General features: G+C 36.8%; 1 protein-coding gene across 1 annotated transcript in view; it reads left to right on the top strand.

Annotated features, from left to right (window-relative positions):
• The window catches only part of LOC124788536 (26S proteasome non-ATPase regulatory subunit 6-like), a 139,755-nt gene that overhangs the window by 87,459 nt on the left and 25,097 nt on the right, over nt 1–27,199 (top strand). The window contains exon 5 of the mRNA XM_047255805.1: nt 20,014–20,122. Coding sequence (XP_047111761.1) covers nt 20,014–20,122 — 109 coding nt within the window. The remainder of the gene's footprint in view (nt 1–20,013; nt 20,123–27,199) is intronic.

Here is a 27,199-nt window from a genome sequence, read left to right as displayed (position 1 = left end):
AATGGAATATTGTCTACTCCCGGGGCCTTGTTTCGACTCAGGTCTTTCAGTGCTCTATCAAACTCTTCACGCAGTATCATATCTCCCATTTCATCTTCGTCTACATCCTCTTCCATTTCCATAATATTGTCCTCAAGTACATCGCCCTTGTATAGACCCTCTATATACTCCTTCCACCTTTCTGCTTTCCCTTCTTTGCTTAGAACTGGGTTTCCATCTGAGCTCTCGATATTCATAGAAGTTGTTCTCTTATCTCCAAAGGTCTCTTTAATTTTCCTGTAGGCAGTATCTATCTTACCCCTAGTGAGATAAGCCTCTACATCCTTACATTTGTCCTCCAGCCATCCCTGGTTAGCCATTTTGCACTTCCTGTCGATCTCATTTGTGAGACGTTTGTATCCCTTTTTGCCTGCTTCATTTACTGCATTTTTATATTTTCTCCTTTCATCAATTAAATTCAATATTTTTTCTGTTACCCAAGGATTTCTACTAGCCCTCCTCTTTTTACCTACTAGATCCTCCGCTGCCTTCACTCCTTCATCTCTCAAAGCTATTCATTCTTCTTGTACTGTATTTCTTTCCCCCATTCCTGTCAATTGTTCCCTTATGCTCTCCCTGAAACTCTGTACAACCTCTGGTTTAGTCAGTTTATCCAGGTCCCATCTCCTTAAATTCCCACCTTTTTGCAGTTTCTTCAGTTTTAATCTACAGTTCATAACCAATAGATTGTGGTCAGAGTCCACATCTGCCCCTGGAAATGTCTTACAACTTAAGACCTCCCCCTTAGTGAAGTCAAATTCAGAAGATTGGCTTCAGTGTTGGCAGGAAAGACCTAACATGATCAGATAACCACTAAAAGAGGAGCTACACACAGGAGATGCCTGTCATGACCAATATGGAGCTACCTAATCATCTTCACAAGGGCATTGACTGAACTAAAACTGTCGTGTTAAAATAGGTTCCCTGTGATTTATTTAGTTTATTTAGCCATCCGTTGACAATGAATATTGTATGGATGTTGTCAAGCCATTTCAGAGACATGGACACAAACAATATATACGTAAAAAAATTACAAAACAAAATAATACAATGAAAGTAATATAGCCTATATACATCCCTGCTTGTTATTTTAAATGCATAGTCTGTTTTTCATAAGGCTTTAGTTTTGTCCTCCCTAAACGGCAAGTCCTTATATACACAACACTGCTTAAGCATATATTTACATCACACAACAGCTGTCCTTTAAGTATGTAAATGTAATGAATGATTAGGTACATATTGAGTATTTTCCAATTTGCCTTTATAAATATCATTAGAAAAAATTTGTTGACCTACATAGTCATTTACACAATTAAAACATTGTTCTACTAGAAATTTTTTAAATTCTGTTTTAAATTTGTTATCATCTTCTAACTGCCGGATGTTGACTGGCAGTGCGTTGTACAGTTTTGCATCGATATAGCTCACATGCCTTTGTGTATTCGTTCTTTTTGTTCGCTGAGTATGGAGTGCTGCACTATTATGGGTATTGTAGTTATGAAATTCGGCATTTGTCTGAAAATCTGCAATGTGGGTCCTGACATACTATACACATTTGTATATGTATAATGATGATATAGTAAGTATTCTAAGCTTTTTGAATATGGGTTTGCAGTGTGTCTGTGGATGACTGTGAGTTATTATTCAGATGGCCCTCTTCTGCAACAAAAAAATTTGTTTTAGGCGCCCTGTTGTGGAACCCCAAAATATTATTCCGTATGTGGCAAGAGATTGAAAATAGCTGAAATATGCCATTCTGGCACCCTCTGAGGTACAAACATTTGCAATAATTCTCAGAGCAAAACAGGCTGAATTAAGTTTCTGTGCAAGTTTTATTACGTGGTCATTCAAATAAGGCTTTGTCACCCCACACCAGATCGAGATTTACATTTTGACATCTTTTCGCAAACTGCATTAATTTGTTTTATTTACATTCAGTGTCAACCTGTTTGCATTGAGCCAAGAGTAGATGTAATTTAGTACTTTATCAGCAGTCATTGGTAGTAATTGCTTTGGTGCACTTATTATCACACTAGTATCATCTGCAAATATTATTGCTTTGGCTGCATCAACTGAGGTGTGAAAATAATATATATAGACAAGAAACAATATGGGCCCTAGGATGCTGCCTTGTGGTACTCCTATTTCTACATTTTTTTGCCTCTGACACTGAATTTATTTTGTGGTTGTAGTAAGTTGATGTCAGTCCTACAACCTGTGTTCTGTTTTTTAGGTATGATTCAAACCATTTGTTTCCTATCCCATGTATACCCAACGATTCCAATTTTTCTAAGAGAATGTCCTGGTTCAGAGTGTCAAAAGCTTTGGAGAGGTATAAATTTACTCCTACTACACTATAATCTTTTTCTAGATTTTTGATTATTTGTTCAGTGTAGCACATTACTGCTGTTTCGGTATTTTTACGTGCTTGGAAGCCATGCTGATTTCTGTTAAGTAAATTATGGTCATTTAGATATGTGTTGATGCGGTGCTTCATCAGTTTTTCTAATATTTTTGAAAATGCTGGGAGGAGAAATATTGGGCGATAGTTTTCTACCTTATACTTGTCGCCATTTTTAAATAATGGCTTCACTTTTGAGATTTTCAGCCTTTCTGGAAAAGCTCCTTCACTGAATGATAAATTGGCTATGTGTGCAAAGGGCTTTGCGATTTGTGGTGCTGTCCTTGTTATGATTGACACAGGCACCTCATCTATGCCAGCCGACATTTTGGGTTTCAAGCTTTGTATCACTTTCAACGCTTCACCCTCATTTGTTGGCTCTACCCTCATCCTACAAGCTGTTTTTGGATATTCAGGTTTTTCTTTGTTTGTAAATTTTAAGCTTAATGAAGTTGTTGCATTTATGAAATAATTATTAATATAATTTGGCAAATATTTTTTATTAATATTGACATTTTTTTAAATTTTTGTGGCTAATGTCCTGGTTTTCACAACTCTTCCCCGTTTCAGTCTTCACAATACCCCATATGGCTTTTGATTTGTTTTCAGACTGTCTTATAAAACTATCATTACTCATGAATTTTGCTTTAGCAATTACTTTTCTATATACCCTCTTGTAATTCCTGACATATTCTATGAATTGTGGGTCTGTGGATGTTTTCATTTTAGAAATTAGTCTCTTTAGAGTTCCACAGGAAGTTTTGATGCCAGCTGTGATCCAAGAACTTGGTTTTGTATTGCCATGTGACTTGATTTTTGACAGCTTTTTTGGAAAACACATTTCAAAATACCCCATGAAAATGGAAGAAAATGTGTTATATGCATCATTTGTATTTGTTAAGGATAGTACATCTGCCCAAGCCTCATTAGTTAGCATATTTATGAATTCTACACAGTTCTCTGTAGAAAAAGTTCTTTTATACATGAAGTGTGTTTTTTTCTCTCTCAGTGGCCTTGAAGGGATTTTGAGGACAAGAGCATTGTGGTCTGATAATCCCAAATCAGTATTTGTTACTTCAACTTCTGTGCGTCCTACATTTGAAAATATATTATCAATAAGACTGACTGTATTATTTGTTATTCTTGTGGGGGTGTGTATGTGTGGAAGCAGGTTGAAACTACATAACAGATTTAGGAACTGGTCTTTTAGCCTACTTTCACTCATAAGATTAATATTGAAGTCCCCACACACAACTAAAGTGGCTCTATTGGTGAACAGAGTGTTAAGCAATATTTCTAATTGGTTAAAGAATATGTCTGCATCACCAGTAGGTGGTCTGTATATTGCTACGACTAGGACTTTTCCCTGTATTTCATTCAACTGCACAGCTGCAGCTTCAAAATGATTTTCCACACTCAATGATTCAGCTTCACACCTTCTTTTATAGCTGATACTTGTTTGGTAAATATACATACACCTCGATTTTTGGTATTTTTTTCTACAATATTGGCTTTCCAACTTAAACGGATGAATATTAATGCTACTTAGTTCAAAACTTCTGCACCAATGCTCCACAATGCACATGCAGTCAATATTTGCACTGTTCATAGCTACCTCAAGTTCTAATGATTTATTTCTAAGACACTGAATGTTTAAGCTTAGAATCTGCAGGTGATGAGGATGAGAACTGGTTACATTTGTATTTACATTTTGTGGTGTCATACTCTGTTCCTTGCCCTGGCGAGGTACCTAAAATCCTCCAGAAGGACAGGTTTTCTGCACCTTGTAGGTCGTTCACTGGGATATGGTGAGTTGCTTGCTGCTGCTGCTGGTGTAGCTCCCGGTGTCATTGATGCTGTCACTTCTGTTGTTGTTGTTGTTGCTGTAGATGATGATGATGATGATGGTATAGCTGTTTCTGATACTTCAGGTGTTGGTTCTGTTGTTATTGATATGCTTCCTTGTGAACTTGGGGTGTTTTCTTGCATTGTCAGAACATCACACTTGTCTTGTAGTGGAGATGCTTCATTTTCAGATTTACCAAGTAGTTTGTGGGTCTTGTCCTTGAGGGGAATTATGTTTGAAGTGTCACAACTTACTTTCGTTTTTGCATTTATTATTTCTATTATTTTTGCAATTACGAAATTTTTTCCTAATCTATTTAAGTGGAAACCATGTCTAGTATGGAATCTCCTTCCTAGTTTGCTTATATCAATGAAAGTCACATTTTCAAATCGTTTGCATATCTGTTTTATCTCACTATTTGCACTTTCCACTTCTTTGTTAACGCAGGACCATTCCGCTAGGTCATGACGTTGTGCTACTGAAAAACTGATGTGTGTCCTGGGTGTGTGGTGTTGAGCAGATAATAATCTATTTCCTTCATTGCCCTGTGTACACCTTTCCTTCTCATCCCATCCAGTAAGTCTCTGCTGACCCGGGCTTATGGGTGACTTTACTGAACTGTACCCCTTTCCCTAAACCTCTTTAGTCCTTTTCCTTCACCCCTATTCCTTCCTCTTCAACTCTTCTGTCAGAAGGAGCCATCGGCTCCGAAAGTGTTTAAAAGTTAAACCTTGTTGTGTGTGTGTTCTCCTGCCTCCAATTGGCACAATTTACAATTCACAGTTTAAATCATCACAGTACAAAATAAAGGCATATGTCACAGTCATTTCCTGGTGGCAACAATGTCATTGATACAGCAAACTGCTATTACTGGAGATAAGTAACAACAGTTACATTATTGAACAGGCAGTATGTCTGACTGTTGTGCAGAGAACTCAGGTTCAATTTCTGCCATTGATAAGACCCGTATTAGGATGATAAACTTACATCAAAATAACTTTTTTATTGACACTAGAATTGTCACCACAAAAAAAGTTTCAAAAACTATAGTAGTAGCAGTAGTAGTAGTAATAATAATAAGAAGAAGAAGAATAAGAATAAACAGAGATAGAAGCTGCTCAAAAAAAAAAAAAAAAAAAAAAAAAAAAAAAAAAAAAAAAAAAAAAGAGAGATGTATTATGGGGTTTTATCATGGTGGGATCTAACGGAAAGTTTTGTAGAGAATGCAGACATCTCTTAGCAACCACATCCACATTGGTTGTCTTCAGCGCTTAATGATTAGCACATGTTGAATGTCTTACACCTTGCAGTCACACTAATGTGAGAGAGTCACTGAGGTTTTGGAAGGTGCCAACAGGGGTGTGGAACTATGCCGACTCCATTGTTATGACCAGCTGCTCTAGGTCTCTCAGTTGAGGATTGATGATGCAAACAACTTGATTGAGCTGGTCCCACAGATTCTCAATTGGATTTAAATCTGGGGAGTTTGGTGGCCAGATTAGATTAGATTAGATTAGATTAGATTTACTTTCATTCCAATTGATCCGTAGTGAGGAGGTCCTCCAGGATGTGAAACATGTCAGAAAAACAACAATACACGACAAATATTTACAACTAAAACAAGTAAGCTAATGTACCATTCCACAGGTCCCAAGTGGAATGATCGTCATTTTTTAATGAACACTGAGAGTCATTTTACAAATACTAATGCACTGAATTTAAAATAAAAAAGTTTTTTATTGATTTATAAGGTAATAAACATGTAGTACAACTACTGTAATACTTATTTACAATGAACACATCACTGCACTGAAATGGTGCAGAAGTTAGATTATACTTACACACACACACACACACACACACACACACACACACACACACACACACAAATTTTCAATGAACACATTACTGCACTGAAATTGTGCAGAAGTTATGTTGTACTTATATACAAATCAGTTGGTTTCACTAAGAAATTCATCAATGGAGTAGAAGGAGTTGGCCACCAATGAATCCCTTAGGCTTGTCTTAAACTGAATTTCATTGGTTGTTAAGCTTTTTATGGCTGCTGGCAAGTTATTGAAAATGTGTGTTCCTGAATAATGCACACTTTTTTGTACAATACTAAGTGACTTTAAATCCTTGTGAAGATTATTCTTATTTCTAGTATTGATTCCATGAATTGAGCTGTTGGTTTGAAAAAGTGATATTTTTTAATGACAAATTTCATTAAGGAATAAATATATTGGGAAGCAGTAGTTAGTATCCCTAGTTCCCTAAACAGGCTTCTGCAGGATGTTCTTGAGTTCACACCACATATAACTCTTACTGCACGTTTTTGTGCCCGGAAAACTTTAGCTTGGCTTGATGAATTACCCCAAAAATAATCCCATATGACATTATGGAATGAAAGTAACCATAGTATGCCAGCTTTTTCATTTTTATATCCCCTATGTCTGACAAAATTTGCATTGCAAACAGAGATTTGTTAAGACGCTTCAGCAGTTCTGTGGTGTGCTCCTCCCAGTTGAATTATTATCAAGCTGTAATCCCAAGAATTTAACACTGTCCACTTCTTCTATCTTCTTGTCATCATATGTTAGACATATACTCTTGGGACACCCCTTACAAGTTCTGAACTGCATGTAGTTTAGTGACAAAGAATTGGCTAGGAACCAGTGATTAATGTCCACAAATATTTTATTGGCTGATCTTTCTAAGACTACACTTGATTCGCTATTTATTGCAATGTTTGTATCATCGGCAAACAAAACAAACTTGGCATCTGGTAATGTTACTAATGAAAGGTCATTGATATACACAAGAAAAAGTAAGGGCCCCAAAATGGGACCTTGTGGGACCCCACATGTAATTAGTTCCCAGTTGGATGATGCCTGATAGCTTGATACATGTGTCTTTCCTAATAACACCCTTTGTTTCCTGCCAGAGATATAAGATTTGAACCATTTTGCAGCATTTCCCGTTACACTATAATATTCTAATTTACTTAGAAGGATATTGTGATTTACACAGTCAAATGCCTTTGACAGAACACAAATTATACCAGTTGCCTGCAATTTTTTGTCTAATGAATTAAGCACATTTTCACTGTAAGTGTAGATAGCCTTCTCAATATCAGAACCTTTTAGAAATCCAAACTGTGACTTTGACAGTATGTTATTTGAGATAAGATGATTATAAAGACGACTGTACATTACTTTTTCAAAAATTTTTGAGAATGCTGGCAACAGTGAAATTGCACGGAAATTTGATGCTATTTCTTTATCTCCCTTCTTAAACAGTGGCTTAACTTCAGCATATTTCAGCCACTCAGGAAATATTCCACTGATAAACGACTGGTTACTCAGATAGCTTAATATGTTACTTAGCTCAGAATCACATTCTTTAATTAACTTTGTTGATATTTCATCATACCCACTAGATGTTTCTGATTTTAAAGATTTTATGATGGACATTATTTCTGTTGGGGTAGTGAGGGTCAAATTCATATTATGGAAGTTAACTTGATATGTCTGGTCTAAGGTAATCCATAGCAGCATCTACCGAACCTGACAACTCCATCTTTTCAGTAACAGTTATAAAATGTTTGTTAAAAAGTTCTGCAACACTATACACATTTGTCACCAATGTATCATTTACTCTTAATGCTATTTGTTCCTCTTCATGTCTGGTTCTACCAGTCTCCTCCTTCACTATATCCTATATTGTCTTCATTTTGTTATCTGATATGACTGTCTTTTCCTTGTAATATATTTGCTTTGACATTCGTATTACAGTCTTTAATATTTTGCAGTATTTCTTATAATGTGCTATAGCATCAACATTGGAAATGTTTCGGATTGACAGATACAGTTTTCTTTTTGTTTTACAAGATACCCCTATTCCTCGAGTAATCCATGGCTTCTTTGCAGACTTTGCTCTAACCTTGGTAAGTTTTGGGGGAAAGCAGTGTTCGAATAAGGTAAGCACTTTATTAGCAAAAATGTTATATTTTTCATTCATGCCATGAGCACTGTAGACATCAGTCCAGTGAATGTCTCTGAGGAGTGTCCTAAAATAATTTTTGGCTTACTGATTACCCTCTTGAGCTCAGATTTAACAGATTTTATATCCTGTTCAGTATTAACATTTAACAGAAGGAACTGCATGTCATAGTCTGAGAGGCCATTGACTATTGGTTTTGTAATATAATTTTGTTCATTGGACTTTTCTATGAAGATATTATCAATGGCTGTTTGTGAGCAAGTGGCTATCCTAGTGGGGAACTTTACAGTGGAAATTAAGTTGAATGATAGTGTTACTAACTCAAATAAGTTCTTATTGGGAGAGTCTTTAAGGAAATTTACATTGAAATCACCAGCAACCACTATTTCTTTGTTTTTGGTTGTTAAATGGGCCAGTACAGCTTCAAGGTGGTTTACAAACAGATTAAAGTTACCTGCAGGTGCTCAATATACACTTAATATTATGAAGGATTTTTTGTGAAATTCTAATTCTGTTGCAAATGCTTCCATATGCTGTTCTAGGCAAAATTTATGAATGTCTATGTTCTTAAATTTATGACAGTTCCTGATGAATGTGGCAACTCCTCCTTTCTCCATTTCTGATCTACAAAAGTGAGATGCTAACCTAAACCCTGTAACACTTAAAAGTTCTATACCAGTGGTCACATGATGTTCAGAGAGGCAGATTATGTCAGCTGGGTTTGAAGACTCTAATTCATCTATGCAGATAGTTAATTCATTAATTTTATTTCTCAGTCCTCGAATATTTTGATGCAATAAAGATAGCTAACATTTCACATTGACTGAGTTAAAATTGGGTGGAGTTAAAATATCTGCTGATATTTGAAAATTCTTAACCAATGGCTGTTTATGCTGATGTAATAAGCTGGAATTATGTTTTTTGATTTCTTTCTCAAACTGAAGGTTTGTCTCAGTTCTAACCTCTCTTAAAATTTGCTTTCTTTCTGTCCTCCCTACCCTAAAAAAGGGTCTTTTCAGAACCCTATAACCACTGGTATTTTACCACTCATGGCAGTGCCTCCCCCCTTTAACTTTCCTGCTATTTCCCCAGCCAATTTACCCTTCCCCTTCCTGTTGAGGTGAAGGCCATGCCTAGTATAATCCCACCTACTGAGAGAATCAACAGGAACCACACCAATGTGTGACCCTGCACCCGACATGAGCAGCCGTTCCAGCTCCAAATTAACTCTCTTGACAGAAGAGTTCAAATGAGGTCGGTCATGGCGCCCAAGAACAGATACAAACTCAACACTTGTATGCCTCTATGCTGATGCAATCTTCGCCAGGTCACACACTATACTGTACCCAGGATCTCTGTCAATACTGTTACCTGCCCCACCCACTATAACCACGGTGTTTCCTTAGTGAAATCTTTGCAAAGTGATCCTAAATCCTCAGTCACCTACTCCAGACCAGCACTAGGTTTAAAAAAATTGGTGACCTGGTATTCTGATCCTAGTTCATCTTGCAAAAGTTGGTCAACACCTCTTCCATGGGAACTACCTAACAACACTTTCTTTCTCCTTACTGATTTTCCTACATTCTTACTTTTCAATTTGCTGCTGAAAGTTTGTTGTGCCCTGTCTACACCTGCAACAGCTTGAGGCTCACCAGCTTCTAATTGAAGCAACAGGTCAAATCTATTTTCCACATTGACCATAAAGCTGTCAGACAAAGTTCTAGGCCTGTTCCTCCTGTTGCCTGTTGCCACTTCCCTTCTCTCTTTACCCTTCGCCCTCCTTAGCCTGTCAAGATCTCCCCTGGCCTTGTCTAACTCAGCCTGAAGGGCGGCAATTTTCTCCTCCTGTTCTAGTATCTTCCTATCTCTACAAATCCTACAAAACCACTGATGAGTCTCATTTACTTCCCCTATTCCCACGCCACTATAGTCACCCACATGGAAAAAACTACAGCACCCATCACACCAAAGCCCTGACCTAACAATTCTACGGCAAGTCAAGCACTTTTCACTCATGATAAACGTAATAGTTTATTAAGAATAAGTCAGTTAAATTACAGATAAACACGAAAATATGGTTACACAAATTTGGCCTATACGCAACTGTGTGTAAACAAAAACAAAAGTGCAAAGTTTCTGAAACAACAACTTAAACTTTACGCTACTTTCCGGAAATGCTAGTTAAATAATGAAGAGGTATGCTAAGTTAAATTGCTGGAGAGAGCAAGGAACAACTAAACGAAATTCTATAGATTTGCTGCAGCAGAACGTAAACAGAAAATACGACTGTACGGTCTTTTCGCGTTTTCTGCTATATTACGTAAAGAAAAATGAAACCTTTAATGGTACACTTAAACGGCACACTAATACACCTATTTACCACGTAATCAGTACTAATCTATATGTTTTATAATCTAAAATTACTTATCTTTATGAGAACACCAAAACTCGCGCTAGTCGCCTGGCTGCAGGACTGCCAACTTAGGAGTAAGATACATTCACCGTGGTGCTCTTACAGACCATGCCCATTCACAGGAAGCTGTGTGACACATTTTAATGTCCTGCCGGCAGATGCCATTGAGCCAAGGACAAACAAGCTGCATGTGGGGGTGGAAATTGTCCCAAAGGATAGTTGCATAATTGTATTGATCCACTATGCCTTCCAGAATGATGAGATCACCCAGAGAATGCTACAAAAACATTCCTCAGACCATAATTCTCTCTCCTACAGCCTTGACCCTTCCAGTGATTGTTGCAGGGTGTTTGCTTTTAGATGTACATGCCTGTGGCCATCTGTCTGATGGAGCGTAAAATGTGGTTCATCTGAGGAGGTCACCTGTCGCCACTCAGCGGATGTCCAGCTGTGGTATTCATGTGCAAATTCCAGCATTTGTTGCAGGTGAACAGCAGTCATGTGACTGGACTGTGCAGTATGTAGGAGAAATGGTACTTCAGTAAATGCACTGGCTGCAGTAATGAACAGCTTTGTACAGTGTCTAGTGATTGGTGACCAGTTCCTCGTCCTATCCATTTCATAATGATTGACCTCTGGCTTTGGGTTCTGGTTACATCATGTGACAAAGATTCGAGTGTTATACTTTGCCAGAATTGTGGAAATGTCTACTTTTATTTAGTGTATTAATATTACACTTCGATTGAAAAGGGGCCGACAGACATAGTAATATTTAAGAGAAAGTTTGCTTTTTCGAGCATTTTTTGGTGAATGTCAGCTTTGAGGAGTCGTAGAAGTCAGACCATAATTAGGAGAAACGTTTCTTGTCCACAGTTTAGAGATAGAAACTTGTTATATCTGCAGCCAAAGTTTCTTTATTTTCTGGTAAGAGGTTCTGTTGTTATAATGTCAAATGTAAGACACAGATTTAGCTTGCCATTGTAGCTATTGTGGTGGAGAAAGCATGGAAGCCTGAACTTTCATTTCATTACGAATGAATGTTTGTCAGTTAAGACTTTGTAAAGGAATTGCATTATTGGCTGCAATACATGTGAGGTTGTGATGGAGCCTGGTTGTCACACCAGTGCGCTGCTGTTGTTTTAATTGGTGATAAGTGCTTATTCACCAGGAAAAATGCAATTTTACTCTAGCATTCTGAATGCTTGATATACTAGCAGCTTTCAATAAATGAAATGTGTTATACATTTTAACAGTAAATGGAAAACAATTTAGCTCAAATAAATTTTGCAGGAAAGAATGATGAATGAAATAAGACCTACCTTAATTGCTTTTGCTGTTGTCTAAGGTCTCACTGTCACTGTTTCAGTCATCTACTTGGATCAGCAGTGGGCTTGTTGCTGTTTCAGGACAGTGAGCTCTTTGTGCATAACTGTTTTCATGTTTGTGTACAAGACTCACTGAATGCCTCCAGGCACTTTCTGGAGTAAAGCAACACAACAGTAAAGTATCATTTACCTTAAAATTCTTTTCTCCCTATTGCTATCTTGTTCTTGACAAATGCCCAAATAAGTTCAGTGCTGATGAATTTGCAGTGTACCATAGGACATTTAATTTCCCTGACCACTGAGCACATTACACTTTCATAAGGTATTCTCATGACCTGAAGTCCAGCTGCACATATTCCAGTGGGCCTGCTGTAGTAAATTCCTCATATGATGTGGCATAGATGGAAGCTCTACATTATTGCTTTCTATCCATTTAATAAAATAATCATTCCTCCATTTCATTGATGGGTTTTCTGATACTGGATTTGTCATCGTGCAATATTGAGCCTGATCTGTTGGTAATTTTTTGATAAATCTCCTAAACCACTCTTCATAGTACCTAATCTCAGAATGATAATCTGGACCTCCTTGTTGCCCAATAAAACATAAGGCAACATTTTGACTGAACCCATCATCATTCCCAATGTGGCATCATGTAACCCTTTTTCCAGAACCAGATGGTGCTTGAATTCCTCCGTTCAAGCCATTCCACCCTTGAACACTTGCTCTATGATAATTGTATACATTTACTGATGTACAAGGCATTTTTATTTGTTCCTGGCGTCCAAACTTTCTGGAATGATCTGCACTACATCAACTCCCATCTGTATAATAAAAAATCTATCTTGTTGGCAAGTGTTGTATTTCTGCAAGAACTAATCTATTTTTCGTGCTGCTTGGTTGTTTTCCGTCAGCACAGGTTTATTTGTTGAACTTTTTGTGTCCGAAGCCCAGTTTCTGAATAGAATACTGAGAGATTGTTTCACTCATATCAAGAAAGTGTTCCACTTAAGTTTTTAACTTTTCCAATACTGTAGCTACTGTTGGAACCTGCTTTTCCACGTAGAAGTCATTGATTTTCCCTCTTACGACTTCGTTTGTAAACTTGTCCAATGAAAACTTCTATTATCTGCCAGTAATCCTTTTTTGTGATACAAAATATGAAGTTTCCCTATCTCTCTCAAAATTCATTTGACTGTACTTTCACTAATCAACACATTTAGAAGTTCTTTTTACTGGCTGTGATATGATGAGCTCTGTAAATGATATAAGTGGAAATACTGTTCAGAGGTCCATCAACATAGCACATGAGCACACAGTGCATATAGAGTCAAAAGCAAATAAATAAAACACTTGATATTAGCACTTAGTAGATTAATGTGTGTAGAAGCATAATAGCTGTGAAAGGCAACAACAGAGCTTCCATTTAAACTTTTTGCCTTTCTACATCTACATCTACATCCATAATCCGCAAGCCACCTGACGGTGTGTGGCGGAGGGTACCCTGAGTACCTCTATCGGTTCTCCCTTCTATTTCAGTCTCGTATTGTTCGTGGAAAGAAGGATTGTCAGTATGCTTCTGTGTGGGCTCTAATCTCTCTGATTTTATCCTCATGGTCTCTTCGCGAGATATACGTAGGGGGGAGCAATATACTGCTTGACTCTTCGGTGAAGGTATGTTCTCGAAACTTTAACAAAAGCCCATACCGAGCTACTGAGCGTCTCTCCTGCAGAGTCTTCCACTGGAGTTTATCTATCATCTCCATAACGCTTTCGTGAATACTAAATGATCCTGTAACGAAGCGCGCTGCTCTCCGTTGGATCTTCTCTATCTCTTCTATTCAAGCAGTGGGCGAATAAGCGTACCGTAACCTACTTCCTTTGTTTTCGGATTGCATTTCCTTAGGATTCTTCCAATGAATCTCAGTCTGGCATCTGCTTTACCGACGATCAACTTTATATGATCATTCCATTTTAAATCACTCCTAATGCGTACTCCCAGATAATTTATGGAATTAACTGGTTCCAGCTGCTGACCTGCTATATTGTAGCTAAATGATAAAGGAACTATCTTTCTATGTATTTGCAGCACATTACACTTGTCTACATTGAGATTCAATTGTCATTCCCTGCACCATGCGCCAATTCGCTGCAGATCCTCCTGCATTTCAGTACAATTTTCCATTGTTACAACCTCTCAGTACACCACAGCATCATCTGCAAAAAGCCTCAGTGAACTTCCGATGTCATCCACAAGGTCATTCATGTATATTGTGAATAGCAACGGTCCTATGACACTCCCCTGTGGCACACCTGAAATCACTCTTACTTCGGAAGACTTCTCTCCATTGAGAATGACATGCTGCGTTCTGTTACCTAGGAACTCTTCAACCCAATCACACAATTGGTCTGATAGTCCATATGCTCTTACTTTGTTCATTAAACGACTGTGGGGAACTGTATCGAACGCTTTGCGGAAGTCAAGAAACACGGCAACTACCTGGGGACCCGTGTCTATGGCTCTCTGAGTCTCGTAGATGAATAGCGCGAGCTGGGTTTCACACGACTGTCTTTCTTGAAACCCATGCTGATTCCTACAGAGTAGATTTCTAGTCTCCAGAAAAGTCATTATACTCGAACATAATACGTGTTCCAAAATTCTACAACTGATCGACATTAGAGAAATAGGTCTCTAGTTCTGCACATCTGTTCGACGTCCCTTCTTGAAAACAGGGATGACCTGTGCCCTTTCCAATCCTTCGGAACGCTACGCTCTTCTAGAGACCTACGGTACACCGCTGCAAGAAGGGGGGCAAGTTCCTTCGCGTACTCTGTGTAAAATCATATTATCATTAGGTGAACTGTGGCAATCTACTTCCACCATTATTAGGACAAAACAACTAATTGGAGAGCGATGAACATTCAACTGTAAGTAGAGAATGGCTGTATCTAAATCTACATGACTACTCTGCAATTCACATTTAAGTGCTTGGCAGAGGGTTCATCGAACCGCAATCATACTATCTCTCTACCATTCCACTCCCGAACAGCGCGCGGGGAAAATGAACACCTAAACCTTTCTGTTCGAGCTCTGATTTCTCTTATTTTATTTTGATGATCATTCCTACCTATGTATGTTGGGCTCAACAAAATATTTACGCATTCGGAAGAGAAAGTTGGTGACTGAAATATATCTCGCCACGACGAAAATCGTCTTTGCTTTAATGACTTCCATCCCAACTCGCGTATCATATCTGCCACACTCTCTCTCCTATTACGTGATAATACAAAACAAGCTGCCCTTTTTTGCACCCTTTCGATGTCCTCTGTCAGTCCCACCTGGTAAGGATCCCACACCGCGCAGCAATATTCTAACGGAGGACGAATGAGTGTAGTGTAAGCTGTCTCTTTAGTGGACTTGTTGCATCTTCTAAGTGTCCTGCCAATGAAACGCAACCTTTGTCTCGCCTTCCCCACAATATTATCTACGTGGTCTTTCCAACTGAAGTTGTTCGTAATTTTAACACCCAGGTACTTAGTTGAATTGACAGCCTTGAGAATTGTACTATTTATCGAGTAATCGAATTCCAACAGATTTCTTTTGGAACTCATGTGGATCACCTCACACTTTTCGTTATTTAGCGTCAACTGCCACCTGCCACACCATACAGCAGTCTTTTCTAAATAGCTTTGCAACTGATACTTCCCTAAACTGTGCAAAGGAAACGTTTTTCCTACTTGTGATCAGACTTACATGACTCCTCAAATTTGACACTCACCAAAAAAATGCTCAAAAAAGCACAGTTTCTCTTAAATATTGCCATGTATGTCACTCCATTTACAACTAAAATGTAATATTCATACTCTAAATAAAAGTAAGCATTTCAACAATTCTAGCAAAGTACAAACATTGGTGTTCATCATTCAACATATCCAGAATATGAGCTCAAAGTGAGAGATCAGTCATTTTCAAATGGATAATAGTTCAATTACCCTCTTTCTCCAGCATCCACAATGCAACAGCCTCATTCCTCTCCTCTGTCACTCAGAGCTCAAAGTCAGGGGTTAATCATTATGAAATGAAATGGATAATAGTTCAAGTAAACTTTTTCTCCAGCATCTACAATGCAACAGTCTCATTCCTCTTCACTGTCACTCACCGCCCTCCTTCCCCAACTTCCAGGTCACAACCACCAGAAGAGGGAAATCTTCAGTCAGAATGTTTATTCCATTTTCTGTTGGTTTTATAATGCTGGACTGCCAATCTACAATTGCTTGATTGCTGGTAATTTGATAGTTATGTCTGTATCACCCTTGTTGGGTGGAAACTAGGCAGACGTACCCAGCAGTATATTATTAGACTTGGATAGGCATGAATATGTGGTTCACTTTTGGTCTCATCCATCACATCTGAAGGTTCCCATCCATGCTTGAAAACATGAAGGATTATCAGTGATGTAGTTTGTGCATGAAAAGAATTCCCATTTGTGTGTCTCACACACACCACAAAGAGAAAATTGGCACACTTCTACTTGCTGCATTTCTGCAGACCCCTTACTGTCATATGTTGCATCTTAATAAAACAATTAACAGTAAATATCACCTTAATATAGAAAATACATGCAAATAACGTAAGGGGAGGCAGCCGGGAGATTTCTATGACAACCACTGATATTTTGACTAGTGCACATCCTGTGATTTTCAAGGCACACCCGCGTGCAAGCGCGTGCGCGTGCGCGCTCACCCACCCACACACACACACACACACACACACACACACACACACACACTCTCTGTGAGCACTAGTACAACTGAAACCAATGTCAGGAGTTATCGATAGTGAGTATTAATAATCAATGGGTGAGGCAGTGTTAACTATGTCCCTTTGTTATATAATGAAGGGGAGAGCAGGATTCCATCCAGAATTTAAGCAAAAACCTCAATTACTATTCATAAGCTCACATGGCAGTGTAATCGCAACTGCTTCCTTAATAACACTATCCAGTAGTTGGAAGATCATGCCAAAATCTGCATGTTGTTATATTCCAAAATATGCATGTTGTTATATTCCATAGAGTGACCAGTCCCAAGTCATAGTACTGCAATAGCAGATTTGCTCAGCTGTCGTAAGCATAAGTGATGCTTAACTCAATACACTGATCATCAAAGGTCCTTATTGTCTGACCAATATATGACATGCCACAACTGCAAGGAATATGATGGACACCCTCCTTAAACAAACCAAAATCATCCTTGATGGAACCTTAACACTTCGGGGTCTGGCCACTTAGAAGAATACTGGGGCTAGGAAACTGGCCATTTGTGCTGTTATTTAAAGTGTGATTGGTACATATGGAATTGCTAAAGCACAATTGATACATATGGAATTGATGTAACATCAGTAGTATTACATACTAAGAAAAAGGACCATTGATGTATCATCAAGAGTAGTACGTACCAGCAAAGGACCTAGCTTCAAGATTTATTTTTCATATTTAATTTAGTTCTTTGATGCATTACAAATTTGTTGAAATACCAGCAGTTGTCAAGTACTTCATCCAGCTCCATTTCCATAACTATTTTAACATTTTATGATCTGGAAGAAACTAAATTTTCACAGAAAATAAATTGTTTGTGAAATATGAGGTACTCATATTTCTTCTGAAAGTAAGCGGATTGCACCTTGTATTGTTAATGGTAAAGTAGAAAATCGGTTTGGTCCTTTTCGTGGGTATGAACAGATATCCCATCATAATACAGGTATCAGAAAAAGTTGTTTTTGTGCTTCGTTACAGATATTGTATCACTGCTTTGAGGTTTTACTACAGTGAGATACGATTCAGATGTTATTCACATAATATTATATGTACACACCTTCCTTTATATTAACTTTGAATTAATAAAGAGTAATTGTTATTAAACATAGGCCATTATACTCTATCTGTAGTTGTAACCAACCAACCCCCCCCCCCCCCTCCTCCCCATGCTCCCACCAGATGTCCTCAGTAGTAGACAGCTCGAAAATACCCTTATCAATCCAGATAATAATTTAGTTTCATCCATTTATTATTTATGTAGATGTCATGCCAGTTCAATACAAACGTGGTAACACAGACAGAAAAACCCTTTGACATAAAATCAGTATTTTTTTAGTTACAAGAAATATCAGTGGTGGATATTAATGGAATTCTGGGCACAGATCCTCATTGGATTGAACCAAGTGATGCTTAATCAACAGCTAACTTACGTTCCCCTTGGTTGTGTACTGTTGTGTACATGACATTTCTGAAACCTGTGAAACAAGCCACAAGTACAAATTATCTAAGGAAATTAACTACATATTCATTTATCTCTGTTATCTACAATATTATGCCTCAATGTTCACTGTGAGAATGCGATATTATTAAATAGTATGTACATTAACTGCGCCTGCTAAGAAATACGTTAGTGGAGTAGGAGGAGCTAGACACAAAATGAATTTTTTGGACTCATTTTAACTTGTACTTTATTAGTAGTCAGGCATCACATAGCTGCTAGCAAATTATTGGAAATTATTCCTGAATAACACACTTTTGTGATGATAGTAATTGACGTTAAGGCATCATATAGACTGTTCTTATTGCTGGTACTGATCCTGTGAACTGAACTGTTGGATTGAAAGAGAATGTTATTCACTCAAATTTAAATAAAGATTAAATATACAGAAAAACACTAAGTATATTTTGTCCCAGTTACTTCCAAAGGATTCTGCAGGACATTCCTGCATGAATATCACAAATAATGTTGTTCGTACTACATGCTTTTGAACTCAGAAAAATAATATTGCATATGGCGTGAGGCATTCAAAGTGAACAATGAATTCTACCTAATCTTCTTTAATAAAATATGAGTACATTACTTTATTTTAAAAAAGCATTGTGACATAATGTAGATAGGCAAGGAAATGAATGAAAGAAATTCTGGTAATCAGTGAGATAGTTTTTAAAATAAATTTGAAAACAAATTAACAACAAAAGATAAGAATGAGGAAATACATAAATTATGTAGTGAGGTTTGTGATATTTGTGTAATGGTGCTAAGAAATAGTGCTGATCTGTTGTAGGAAGAATGAAATATTTTAGTACTTTATGTTGCCACCTTGAAGTGACTCTGCTGTACTAAGCTTACTTCTTACAAGATTGTGAATAATATGCAAGAATTCCATGAAAGGCTTTGCAAGAGACAACTAAGGTGCCAGTCTATTGTTAAAACACACCTTTAAGAGATTTACATGTCAGGAAAATAGATTGGGCCTAAGATATCTAATAACACAGGCAAAAGCTTGAGGTCTAAGTGTGTACTAACAATAAGACAGATAGGAGAGAGGCTGAGGAATGTAGAGGAGGTAACTACAAATAAGACAGATAGGAGAGAGGCTGAGGAATATATGATATCTTTTTGGGCCACCTGCCCCACATCTCTCTCTCTCTCTCTCTTCATTGTAAATAAGTTTTACAGTAGTTGTATTACATGTTTATTGCCTTATAAATAAATAAAAGTTGCCTTATAAATAAATAAAAAACTTTTTTATTTTAAATTCAGTGCATTAGTATTTGTAAAATGACTCTTAGTGTTCATTAAAAAATGATGCTCATTCCACTTGGAACCTGTGGAATGGTACATTAGCTTGTTTGTTTTAGTTGTAAATATTTGTCATGTATTGTTGTTTTTCTGACATGTTCGACATCCTGGGGGACCTCCTCACTACGGATCAATTGGAATGAAAGTAAATCTAATCTAATCTAATCTCTCTCACTCTCTCTCTCTCTCTCTCTCTCTCTCTCTCTCTCTCTCTCTCTCTCTGTGTGTGTGTGTGTGTGTGTGTGTGTGTGTGTGTGTTGTATGGAAGGCAAAAATACCATATGGAAGAAAAGCTCTGGAATAGAATTGATTATTTTGGAGAGTCTTTTGCTGTATATTCTCCAATGATCCATGTGTTTCTTTACAGATTATAAAAAACTCTGAAGTTTTGGAAGTTTTGCATAATGACCGTTTCATGAAAGACTATGTGATGTCTCTATATGACTGTCATTATGCGGAATTCTTCAAAAATCTTGGTAAGTTTAGTATGTTGTTTATAGCTTTGGGTCAATTGTCATTCAGACTTCCTTTTTCAGTGGACTTAGTGAAGGTATTACTACAACGTCAAGAATGATCATGGAAGCACTAAGGCAGACGTCTTCTCTTTCCTGCAATAGGGCCTTCTAGGGACCATATCCCAATTTCAATTTTTCATCTCCTGTTTGCTCTTCCTCTTCTTTTTCATTTTTTCGGACTGCGCTCTTTTTATTTTAATTCTTCCCTTGGAAGCATTCTGTTTGCAAAAAGTTTGCGTGAGTCACCTATTTTCTAACCAAACTAGAATTCCTATTATGCCTTTTTTCAAAGCCACCCCAGTATGCAGTGCTGTTATGGGGCAATTCCTTTAGAGCAAAAAGAAGTTTTATTTGGCGGAAAAAGGCCATTAGCTTTATTGCTAGACTAAGAAACCATGTGTCATGTAGACAATGCTTTAAATAGCTCAAATTACTGGACAGTTGCAACACTGTTTATTCTCAGCTGCTTGGTGCATATCAAGGAAAGCCAAGACAGCCATAAACTGCGAGAGTCTATACATAACCATGACACATGTCAAAGGCTGATGATGGACATTTCGGTTATTAGACTTAAAAAAACCCAAAACCCGTACATATAGATACAGTTGTTTAATATGTTACCACTTACAGCACACAGTGTATCACTGAATATCTTCAGAGTCGTTTCAAAAATGTGGTGTTAACAAAAAGCCTTTTATACAATATAAGAATTTGAAATGTATAATAAAAATTATCTAATCTACTAAAGCTGCTGTGTGATATGACAACAATATTACTTGAACTTTTACAGAACTGTTATTGCATAATACTGTTGTGCTTTATTTTCATACTGCATTTATACTTAAAGATTAGCATGTATCCAGCATATCTCATTTATATTTATTATAGTGTTTTTCTCAGCATGCATTGTATTGTGTTAACACATACTGTTTCTCCTTTTGTCTGTCTGCATGTTGCATTTATATTTAATGACTGCTAAATGTGTCCAGTATGAACCGTATATATTTCTTCAACATATAGTAGCTATACACTGTAAGACATCAGTTGGATGGAAAATGCTTAAAGCTAGACGAATAAACCAAATTTAAAAAATCAAATCAAATGTTTTTTTAATACTTTGCTTCCAAACATTTCTCTTTCTATTACTTCTTCTTCTCTTACATTGTATCATTCCAAGTCTTTCTCAACCTTTTGGAACCAAATGATTGTTGACTTTCTTCCAAAAGATATTTGGAGTTGTGTTGTTAGTCTGTTGTCATCACTTTTGTAAATATGTCCAAAGTATAGTAATCTACACTTCCTCATTGTTTCTGACATGTTTTCTATGTTCTGATAAATTTCATTGTTATTTTTTAATTTCCAAAACTGTGAAATGTTTAGAGAAGCTATTACACAACTGGCTAAAAAAATTACAGTGTCATGAAGGTGAAAAATAAATAATGTCAAATAGTGCTGTAGTTACAGTTCTTAGCCAGGGTGTTCCTTTTTCCACCTACTACAATAACCTGATCCTCTTTGCCAAAATCTTTGCATAAATTCCCTGTGTCCTCTGTCACCTGGTTAAGACTAGTACTTGGCTTGGTACCCTGTTCCTAATTTTTCCTATGTCATGTGGCCTACAACCCTCCCAAGTCCACTGCCTAGCATCAAGACTCTTTTCTTTCCACTCTCTTTTGGTACCAATCTACACTGAGTTTCTTTGCTAGAAGTCTGTAGCATCATACTGAGACTAACAGCTCTATGAGGGTCTTCTCCTCCTATTTCAGGTAACAAGTCAGTCAAACTTATTCAGTACTGTAAGTTCAAATGTAGATGAAGTTGAAGAGTTATACCTCTTTCAGTTCTTCTTTTAACTCAGTAGCATTTAAAACAGTTCCTGAATCTTTTCAATAAATGTAATCCTCTTTAAAGCCCACTTATTGTCTAACCCTTGGTTTGTTTCTATAGTACATGTTCAGGCTGGTGATCTTCTTATGAACCTTGAAAACCTGAAATCCTCAGGAAATTACATTTCACTTGGGAAAAATCAGGGAAATCTCAGGGAATTTCATAAAATCTCAGGGAATTCTGTGTTTCTAACCTTGCATTGGAATTTGATTTTGTTGCGTTTTATAAATCACAAATTTTAAAATACTTAATATTTCAAATATGTTAATAATACATGAATATAACTGCAGTCAAATGTCTTAGCCAAGAGGAAAGAAAAGTCCTCATTGTGAGTTGTGAGATGCGCTGCCTCCTCCCAACCACCATTAGTTAACCGAAGCTTCCATCTGGCTTCCACATACATGTAATTCTCAGGGTATTTTTTTCAAGTTTGAGTATTTGAGTAGCCACCCTGGTTTTTAATGCAGCCTTCTATATATTGATTATGAGCAACAAAAGTGACAGTTATTTCAAATTGCATTTATCTGCTTCAATTTTTTTAGTTAACTGAAAAGTTTTAAAAGAAACTTAAAGTAACATAATCATATGGTGGTTATAAATTTTAATGAGATGAGTGGTACTGGTTCTTATTTTCGCATATATTCATAATATTAGGCTTCATACACAAAAACTGAATACTCATGATGGTTATGGCATCAAATTTGTTGTGGTGTTTATTGTTTGTCAACACATAAGTTAAGAATCTTGTTTTGCACATATATGTAATTGCAAATGGTAGCCTGCATCTCGTGGTTGTGCGGTAGCGTTCTCGCTTCCCACGCCCGGGTTCCCGGGTTCGATTCCCGGCAGGGTCAGGGATTTTCTCTGCCTCGTGATGGCTGGGTGTTGTGTGATGTCCTTAGGTTAGTTAGGTTTAAGTAGTTCTAAGTTCTAGGGGACTGATGACCATAGATGTTAAGTCCCATAGTGCTCAGAGCCATTTGAACCATTTTGCAAATGGTAAAAGTACTGACATAGCATTTTACAACAGTTGAAGATAGTCATGTTTGAAGTGGTACTGAAATTCTACTAATGGAATTAATTTAAATTTATCCTTTGATGATGATTGAAGCAGATGTCAGTTCAATAAATATCTTTTTATTGTAATGCTGAAATTGTTGAACATAATTCAGTTTGATATTTAATCTGCTGTTCATTTAGAAAATAGAAATTAAAATCTGCTTTCAAATTTTTCAGCAGCTGAAAAGCTTCTTCAGTGAATGTCTCTCCTGTTTCAAACTCTTGTATTAGTCTTTAGCCAACTACATCAGGCCGTGCGGCAATACGAACTGAAATATATTAATTATAAAAAACCCAATGAACGTCTATGCTGTCCTTCACAACAAATCGTGCGTCATTACGTGATGTCAAGGTTCTTATTCACAGCGGGTAACTAGGATTCTTTATTCCACACATCAGTTACATGTGGCGCTGGAGCATGCTATGGAACAGCTCATAAATTATCTAGACATGCAAAATTATACTTCTCTTCTAAAACACCTTTTATAGTTGGGAAGTGGAGTATATATAGAAATTATCAAAATTATTTCTTTTTCCCTAAAGCAAGAATTTTTTTGGACAGTATTTACATTTACTTGCTTGCCATGAATGATTAAATTAAGTTAATTGATCTTTGGAAGAATGTCACTTAAATAGGCAATCTGAAGCAGTCAATTTCTATTAAATAAACTGACCTTTCAATTTGAAATTGTGTTCAAGTCAAAAATATCTTCTTTCTTCAAAATAATTGTCTGACCTCAGCATGGAAAGGAAGAAATGTGTGTACCTTTCCCACATAAAATTTTGGATAAAAAATTATTCAGTGGTTGAGATTTGATCAGATTAATGATTTTGATGAACCCATCAACAACATTCTTGCAGTTGAAGGACAATTCTTCTGTAGCAAGTGTGTACTGATGGACTATGTAATGGCAGTTTTTGGCAATGTTTCTTATAAGCTATACACCCTCATTTATTACACAACTTATGAGCTTTGCTCTGTCATTATAGATATCAAAGCATTTGTTCATGGTATTTTATTCTTCTCAAGGAAAGAATTTAGGAGATGAAGACTTGGAGTTCAGTAGTGTGTGGTGGTAGAGATTGGGATAAAGGAATTTCCTCTAGTACTGCATTTTCTACTGACATCTGTTACTGTTAATACTCAAAGTTGAGCTACATTGTTAGATTCATCCATTTACAATGAAAATTTGCATTATTTGAGATGAAAAATAAGTGATATTGACTATGTCATTTGAAAAGGGGTCATTGCTATTTCTTATGCTGATTTTGACTAACATACATTTTATTATCTCAATAGCAGCAGGCTGAATAAGATTTTTTGCAACTGATTAGGCTTCACCACCTTCAGTAACATGGTAGCTGACTAAGTAAGCAACCTCCATTGCTTTTTCATTCACTGTTATTTTAGTTTGAAACATAGATTTTTGAAATTTTTTGCCATTGTTACTTTTTTTAATGAAAAATTCAACAAGCAAACAAACATTCCTTTCATATAAATTGCCTCAAGGGGCGGAAAATGCAAAATGGGTGGGGGGGGGGGGGGGGGGGAGAATTGAAATAATATGTAGGTGGTGACCTCCTTTCATTTTTAATAATTTAAACTGTCAAGTGTAAAACATTTTTACAAGGCAGGACAAAACGGTATGTCAAGTTAAAACATTTTTACAAGGCTGGACAAAACGGTAGGTTTCTATAATATATATATCTGGTCTCTGATAAATACAACATTACTCACTGTCAGTGTTTCGTTCACACTGGCTATCCAAATTAGTAAGTGGAAACAGTGATTAAAATTTTTAAAAAAATATTTTAGAGACTTCATTTCAAATGAAAATACCTCCTATTATTTCTGAAGGATACCAAAACACTTTTTGCATACATCCTCTGGAATGTTTTTGCCTGAACCAGTCATCCCTAGTAGTACAACTCCTTTTCATCAAGTTCTTCATCAAAAACTTTTTTTCTTTTTCAAGCTTCTGTCACCTGTTGCTCTTTGGAGAATCCTTTCAGTTTCAACCTTTTTTTCTTTACCCATCTTTGCAACAATAATAAAGGACAGTCTGGTTTTGGCAGCTATTTGTCCTTTTCTGGAATTGGCTGTTCTTACTCTAGATATCTGACCTAAGTAATTTGCCAAGAATTTACAGGTAAAATTTGAACACTTAGTTTTCCTAATTAAGTTCACATGAGTTTTTCCTATAATTGAAGTGGTCGACAGAAGAAAATGCTAACCCCCATTTGATCCAACCATTTCTCTGAAAGTACCAAAGCATTATTGCTGCTGTGCAGTATTGCTCACATATTTTTCATTTATAGTGTTATATTGATCTCTGGGTTGATGAAATCGTCTGTAAACTCCTTCCCATACTTCTGAAGTAATTCTTCTAACTTTGTGTGAAATGGATTTTATATTTCCATAACCATTTTTGCTTTTTACATAATCCAAGAAATTTACCAAGTCCTGACTAGGGATATACTATTTCTTTATTTCTTTGCTAGGTATGTGTCCTATCAACTTCACATTTACAAATACTGTAGCTGTGAAATGATTGCTCATACTAATTTCCACTTAGAACTTCCTTGTCTTTTGCATGTGTGTTCTTTGTTATCACATGAGTGAGTGCTCATCTAGAGTTTCTACCTCCTCTGCAGTATCCAGGGTTGCCTCAACTGTGTGGACGTTGGTGTCCATTACTAATGTTTGTATCTAAATGGAAAGCTTCTGTAATATTGTGAGGACTTGATCTTATTCCTCAAAAGGCAAGTAAGTCTTAATTTCTCACTCTCCTGATAAGTTGTGTGAAATAATTTAATCTAGATGGCAAAATCACTTGGACTTGCCTCATACAGCTGAATCCCAGGTCAGATATCCCAGGTCAGATATGCTCCTGATTGTGTGTCAACCAAAACTGATCTTTGTATGTTTTCCTAAACTTAGCAAAATAAATAAATGTAATTTTACTTCTATTTCTGTGTGTTCTATACAGCCTAGACTGTAAGATCTGTGTCAGTATAACTTCTGGTAAATCACTAAAGTGGTTCATAAGTTCAACTGGATGTGGTTGATTACTGCCTAAGCATTTTTCAATGTTGAACAATGCCACCTGCCACTATATATTGACTTGGCTATTGCCATTCATCTTTTATTCTATGTTGTGTAATGCAGAGGTGTAAGATTCTTGTTCCTCTGAAATTTGACTTTGATAATCTATTCTGTGTGCTCATCTAGCTGAACTATATTCGTTACATATATGGCAAGAGATCAGCAACAAAAGTTCCTGTGATGTTACAGCTAGCCCCCAGTATACTCCATGGAGGGAAATCATTCTTGACTATCAAGCTTGGATTTGGAGGAAAAGTTGTACATTCTTAGCCTTCCAACAAGGGGATTATTCCAGTTCCTATGCAGTTCAGGCCATCTTCCAAAAGTCCAACAGAGGCTCATGCACATTTAAAGATTATAACATACTGCTATACTACAGGTGATAAAATAATTACTCCTCTAATAATCCATCCCTGCTGTCATGGAAAAGATATATTATAGTGCTACCGGAGAAACAGATTTTATAACAAAATTAAGCATCTGCGTTTTCTATATTACCCAGGCTACTTGTTTTCAGTTATAAATTCATCTGTAATATAGAAAGAGCTATCCAATCAATGATTACAGTGGTCTGACACATCACAATTAAATCGTGTGAAATTACTCTCCTATAGCTTTTCCCTTAGCCAATCCATTTGACACTAGAAAGATAATTTACCATAAGGTTCATGTATACAGAAAGAGGAATAAAAGAAGTCTTGATGGGAAGGGATCTGTTTATGTGTGTGAGGAATGAGACACTTTTGAAGTTTAAAATAGCCATAGAGCAGTCTGGAGGAGAGAAATTACAGTCATTCAGTGTTCCTTGGGAGCCTAAATAATTGTGGCTACTGGCAGTTGGTGGAAGTAAATGATCAGAACAGTTTAAAACTCAGTTGTCTCTGTATGTGATGTAGTCTGTAGTGAAACAAACTTAGATTTTGTAAAATTGAATATCTTTGCCTTCTACACTATGTAAGTTTTGTTTAATATTAAAATTTCATCTG

This window comes from Schistocerca piceifrons, chromosome 3 (assembly GCF_021461385.2).
Source record: "Schistocerca piceifrons isolate TAMUIC-IGC-003096 chromosome 3, iqSchPice1.1, whole genome shotgun sequence".
NCBI lineage: Eukaryota > Metazoa > Arthropoda > Insecta > Orthoptera > Acrididae > Schistocerca > Schistocerca piceifrons.
Note: the sequence above shows the minus strand (reverse complement) of the source record. Positions and strands in the feature narration are given on the sequence as shown.